This window comes from Chroicocephalus ridibundus, chromosome 3 (assembly GCF_963924245.1).
Source record: "Chroicocephalus ridibundus chromosome 3, bChrRid1.1, whole genome shotgun sequence".
Classification (NCBI taxonomy): domain Eukaryota; kingdom Metazoa; phylum Chordata; class Aves; order Charadriiformes; family Laridae; genus Chroicocephalus; species Chroicocephalus ridibundus.
Genome location: NC_086286.1, coordinates 26749488 through 26755487, shown reverse-complemented (window position 1 = coordinate 26755487; position 6000 = coordinate 26749488). Strand labels below are relative to the sequence as shown.

At 54.5% G+C, this 6000-nt stretch overlaps 1 protein-coding gene across 1 annotated transcript in view; it reads left to right on the top strand.

Annotated features, from left to right (window-relative positions):
- Positions 1-329: 329 nt before the first annotated feature.
- VASH2 (vasohibin 2) overlaps positions 330-6000 on the top strand; it is a 37366-nt gene continuing 31695 nt past the window's right edge. The window contains exon 1 of the mRNA XM_063328483.1: positions 330-894. Within this exon, the coding sequence (XP_063184553.1) occupies positions 601-894 (294 nt within the window). The 5' untranslated portion in view covers positions 330-600. The remainder of the gene's footprint in view (positions 895-6000) is intronic.

Here is a 6000-nt window from a genome sequence, read left to right as displayed (position 1 = left end):
CGCTGCCATCACCGTAACACTCAATGGTTAACGCGGAATTTTCCAGCTCTCTTAGGAAGAACGGAACCGCCCAGCTCTCCGATGAAGAGTTTGATCTCCAGGTGCCCTTCGCGTAGCGAGGGCCGGGGTCCGCAGCCCCACGCCGGACGGCTGCGGGCAAAGGGGCTCACCCTGCCTCCCTTACTCCGGTGACCCGGGCCGCCCGGCAGGGGGCGCCTCCGTTCAGCTTCTCCGCCACTCACGGCTCATCCCGCCCCCCGAGCTCCGCCCCTCTTTGTTGCGGCCGCCAATGGGAGCGCGCCGAGGGCGGGCGGGCGGCCGGTAGCGTGGTAACGCGGCGGCATGGAGCGCGGCGCGGGGCGCGCCGCCGGGGCCGGGGCCGGGGCCGGGGCAGGGCCGGGGCTCCCGGGACGAGCGGGCGCCCGCCGCTAGGGAGGGGGCCGTCCCCGCGCCCAGCCTCCTCCGCACGCACGTAATACGCACACACATATATATATTTTATATATAGAGAGAGAGGGCCCGGGCGGCAGCGAGACCGCGGGGCACCTCCCGGCAGCGGTCCACTGCGGCGCCCCCGGGCTCGGGCATGGCCGCGGGGCCATGACGGGCGCGGCGGCGGGCGGCGGCCCCGGGAGCACCCGCCGTGCGGCGGTCGGCAAGGCGGGGGGCCGGTCGCGGAGCGCCCAGCCGCGGGCGGCGGGCGGCGGGAGCGGCAGCGGCGGCGGCTCGGAGGAGGAGGAGCAGCGGGACGGCGGGTCGCTCTTCCTAGTGAACAAGAGCGGCTTCCCCATGGACGGGCAGACCTGGGAGCGGATGTGGGGGCACGTGGAGCGGGTGCACCCCGACGGCGGCGCCGTGGCGGCGGCCATCCGGAGCGCCGCCCGCCTGGCTCGGGTAAGGTGAACCCCCCCCTCCCCTCCCCCTACGCCCCGTCCGCCCCCGGAAAAAAACCGAGGGGGTGCCGTCAAGCCCGTAGGCGGCCGGGTTTTGTGGGCGTCCAGGGGACGGGGAGGCGCGAGGGCTGGGCTGGAGGCTGTCCCGCCGCGGCCCCGAGGATGCTCTCGGCCCCTGCAAGGGGAAAGGTGGAGCGTCCGCTCTTTGGAAACAACAGAAGACGGGTACGGGATGCTTAAGAGCTGGTGTCTTGGGAAACAAGTAGAAAAAAAAAATAATTATGGATTTATCTTGGGGAAGAAAAAGCGGAAAACAAGAATTAAAAGAAATCTTCCGGGACTGAATGAAGCGCTTTGTGCAATTTAAAGCACATCTTGCTCAGCCTTTTGGAGCATTTCAGGAGCCTTGCTCCTGAAATGTAATAAGGGATTTAAAACTCAGACGTTTCATTTCCAGTACGTGGCAAGATTGTATTGTGCATTCCTTGGTACAAGCTCCAAACAGCTCTGCCTGACCCGAATCGTTTCTTTTTCCTCCAGCTGGCAAATAAAATGTTGTTGTCTGCTGATGTTCAGGGCTTCTCACCACTGGGCTGCATTACTGATCACAATGTCTTTAATGCCGTCGGCTTTGGCAGACTTTGAGCTTGGTTCGCTCCTCCCACCAAGCAGCATTAATCCGAGCTGACCGCTGAAGTCGGAGTTGATTTGTACCCCTCTGCACGCTGCGGTGAGATAGCGGGGCTGGCGTTGTCACAGCCCTGGTTGTCAGTGATATGTATGCTTGTTCTTTACGTGGGGCAGAAAGGAAAAATTCTGTGCATGGGGAAGTTGAAAGCGTATTGAGTAGGGCCACCTTGTGAAGGCTCTTGTCAAGTAAGATGCAAACTGAAAGGGCCTTTAATGTCTTTTCTGCAATGTTTAGTTCGGCGTAAGTGCAAAAGGGGCAATCTCTGTTCCCCGGCTTCCCTCGTGCCGGCACCAGCCTTTGTTTGGACTGGGGAGCAGATACAGTGAAAGAATAATCTGGTTTTGCTGTGTGTGTGTTTGTGGTTCCCTGGTGTGGTTCATCTCAAACTTGCACAAGCGCTTGAGAGAGAAATGAAGGGGCAAGGAGAGGGCAGAACTTCTCGCTTCAGCAGCATGACCAGCTTACACTAGTCTAAACAGCCTACAGATCTGTTTGGCATTAGGAGATGGCAAAGCACACGCTGGACTTGTTTTCCTTCCGTTGCTTCCCAGCTCCAAAGCATGGGAGTTTTACTGGTGGTACCCGGAGGGATTGACAAAGCATCTGGTGAGAGACGTGCCAGCGGCTCCAATGTACCGGCGTGCTGCCTGTGAGAGTGCCCCAGAGAGCATCACCCATGGCTTCTTCCTTGGTACCAAAGCACAAGGCTGACTCAGTGCGACATGTGCTGCTTTGAAATCTGCTTGGATAAATCATTTGATTTTAATTATTGGTTCCTGATTGGTGGAGAGTGCTGTAGAAGAGTTGCATTGAGTTCCTCCAGCAGTGTCTGGCAGCAAACTGCCTGTTGCAGTGATTAACTTCTTCAAGGGCAGAAGGGCCTGGTGTCCCCTGTGATTAATTAGCCCTTGCTGGCTAAGCCTGGGACCTCTGGGGTCAGAGGGTAGTGTGAGGACCACCTGGTCTTTATTAAGGCCAACACAGCTCAGGTGAGCAACTGAAGGGTGGGAGCAGGTTTGTTTGCTACAAGGTGGTAGTGAGTTGCTAAAGTTGTGATAGTAATTTCTAGGTTGGAGTAGGAATGTGAGGGGGGAGTTGTTCCTTAAATGATGGTACATCTTTTTTAATTGGCTTTTGCTGCTGGGTTTGTGGCAACCTGCAAAAGACCAGGTAGTGCTGATTGGGAGTGATGAGAGAAACTCGTGCCTCTGAGAGGATGGTTTGTAATCTGCTTGCATTGGTAGTTGGTGGAGGCTGAGTGAGTGGTGTGTGCAACTGCTCCATTTTTGCATCTGACCTGTTCTTAATCCCTAGTGATGGGAGAGAGTTTTCATCCCCTCCCCAAGAAGCTCCACTTGATTGCTCTAATCATCTTGGTATTAGTCTCAGCTATCATACATGCGGGGCGGTAAGTAGCTTCTTACTGTATCAGTGAAGCTGCCCTTACTGGAACAAATACAAACTGCAGGCATGCAGGGCTGCGTCTCGCCTGGGACGAACAGTCCTCATAAAAAGCTGACTTGTCTGCAGGAAGGGCAATTTCAGAACCTGAGGTGTCCCTTGGTTGCAACACCCCACACCTCTGGCTTTTGCCTTGAGCTCTGGGAAGGGTGCAGGCCCCTGGTTTGGTAGGGCTGTGCAATCCTTTACGTGGTCCGTGATCTTGGAGATACTTGCAGATCTTAAAGACTCTCACCAACTTTGAGGGCTCTAGCCTGCCAGCTTCATCCATGCTAAGTAACAGCGTACTTGCAGGGTGAGCTAACAGAAAATGACTTTCTGGTCACTAAATGAGACACAGTGGAGTCGAGCAAGATGAGTTTCATATAGGATGTCTGTGGCGAACTGAGACCACAGTGTTTCTAGCCACGTTTCTAGCTGGATGGTCTCCAGCTCTACCACAAGTTCTTGCACTGCAGCATCTCTGCTGCCTCTGGAGCTGCTGCTGGTTGGAAATACTGATACTGGGTCAAGGCCCTTTCATCTGCCTGGTCTCTGAATTTCACTCGCTTTGTAAATTCATGGTGCTGTAGTGCTGTTGTCTGTGTTTCCTCTCAGTGCCTCTGGGCCCCTGCTACAAACCTTTGCCAGCTTCTGGAGGTAGCTGGCGGGCTGCAGCCTCAATCACAACATCGCAGTTTCCTTCGCTTGTGGTATCGTGGTGCAGCCCTGGCTTCTGATTGGCGCTCCTGCAGCGGGGTTAGGAATTTGGGGGGAGAAAAAATGGGTTTTGCTTGGAGGGAGTGGGAGAGGTGGGTGGCTCTCCACCACCTGACCTGGCTGGGGGCATGGTGCCGTATACTGCCTGCCCAGCCCTGGAAAGAGGAGAGCAGTGTGCCGTCCTGCACGGCGGAAGATGGATGGCTGCTTCTCCCTCGTTGCCTGAGATCTGAAGGGGTGTGGACCTCCTGGCTTGGCAAGCCTGCCGAGGTAGCTTTCACAGACAAGTGACGGGATATGCGTCAGCCATTGGAAAAACCCTGGTTCTCTTTACCTGAGCGTGCCCTGGTGGCTGACACCATGATCCTCCGCCTTGGAGATGGGGAAGCACCTTGCCTGGAGGTCCAAACCTGACCCCTGTGGTGAGGGTGGCCGCTGTGGGCTACAGCAAGGGCTGTGTCCCTCTGCACTGGTATGGTCCCTATGGGGTGCCATCCTGTCCTCCAGCTGGATGAGGGCAGGGGCTTCCATTTTATGGAGGGCTGGGAAAGGGGTGCTACCCCCATGGCAGCTCTGCAGCAGCCAGGCCTCTTGCTGCTCCCATGGCCTTGGTGTGTTGTGTATGTGCAACCCAGAGTTTTTTGTCTTTGAAGAAAAGGAGAGTTTACATCAGAGCAAGAATTACTGCGTCTGGAAGGATTTGACAGGCCTGCTTCAATTCCCTCTTCCAGCCGCTTGCTGCTCCTGAAACTTGAGGCCCATCTGGTGCGTTGACTCCAGGCCTGTCCTCATGCCGAGAGGGATAGGCGAATAATTCGGCCAGACCAAAGGGGCCAGGGGTGGAAGGAACTTGTGAAACCCCAAAATTGCCTCTAATGAAGAGGTTAGGTGTGGAAATTGTGATTAAGAAGTGTTAATGAACCTTGCTTGTAACTCCCACTTGTTTGGAGAGAAAACCCGCGTGTATGCGGTTGTCGCCTGTGTGGGGATGGCGGCAGTGTGCTGGGGCCTGGCCGTCTGTCTCCTTGCTGCTTAACATACGTTTCTGTGTGCCAGTAATGTAGGAATCTCTATTTTGGGTGTTTTTCTCTTCTCGGAGGTGTATTTACTGTTTGAATGTAGTAACTAGCTACATGTAGTAAATATTGGCTTTTGGTTGTTTTGGGACTACTGGTGCTTGCTCCCTGAAAGCAAACACACAATCCCTCCATCATAGTGGAGGTGGGAACCGGAGAGGGAAGTCTGTGGCAGAGAAGGTCCTGTACTGCCTGAATGTGCTTTTCGTATTGGTAATTGCTGACTTGAAGTGTCTCTAAAGCAGTGGTATTTCACTTTATAATCTTAAAACTATCATAACAACATTGTGGGCCCGCAGATGCCACACGCTTTGCTTTGCGCCTTTTGTCACGGCTGCCCAAGTTGCTGGTTCCTGAATTTGGGTCTGTATTAATATTTAAATAAACTATGTTTGTGAGAACTGTACTAACTTCTATAAGCCACTCTGCCCGCTTTAACATCTGCTGACCCCGTATTTTGCAGTCTCATCCTTAAAATAAGGGGACTTGGGACAAGGCCTTTTTCCTGCGTGGTTACAGGCTCAGGAGCCACGTAACTGTGGGGATTAAATGTGGATTGAGGGCCTGTCTTATTAAAGTGCTTAGGCACAAGCAGATGTCTTATGAGATTTTGGAAAAATCCCATTATGGTGCCAGTCTATATCTTTAAGTGTCTTAATATCATTAAATATCTGGGTCCCAGGTGGTCTTCTAGGTACCATGTGCTCCCTGCCCAGCAGGTGCGCTACTGATACGCAGCAGATGGGAAATTACACAGCTTGGGATCCTTGTCTCCTTTTATGTTTCTCTTGCAGTAGAGGAAACCAAACGTTAGACTCGAAATGGCTTCTCAGGGGAGGGAGGACAGCAGAGCCAGTGCTGCGGCTCTGCTCATCCAAACTGCCCTGTGCTAGAGGGGAAAAATGGGAAGTGTTGGCCTTCTGCACTGGACTGCATGCCCACATAGGGTGGTGTTTGAGGGATGTCGGTGGCTGGGATGAGCAGCCTGTAGTGGTGGGGGCCTGCCCTGGCCTCCCTATGTCAGCAGGGTTGGGGCTGGCTCCAGTGAACAGGCAGCCCCCATTGTCAGCAGGATGACTTTGCCTGATGCTTTGAGTTCACGTGGGGTTCGAGCCATCTGTGCTGCTGCGTTGCATTGCACTAAGCGCATACCGCTGCCCAAGTAAATCACTTATCCACG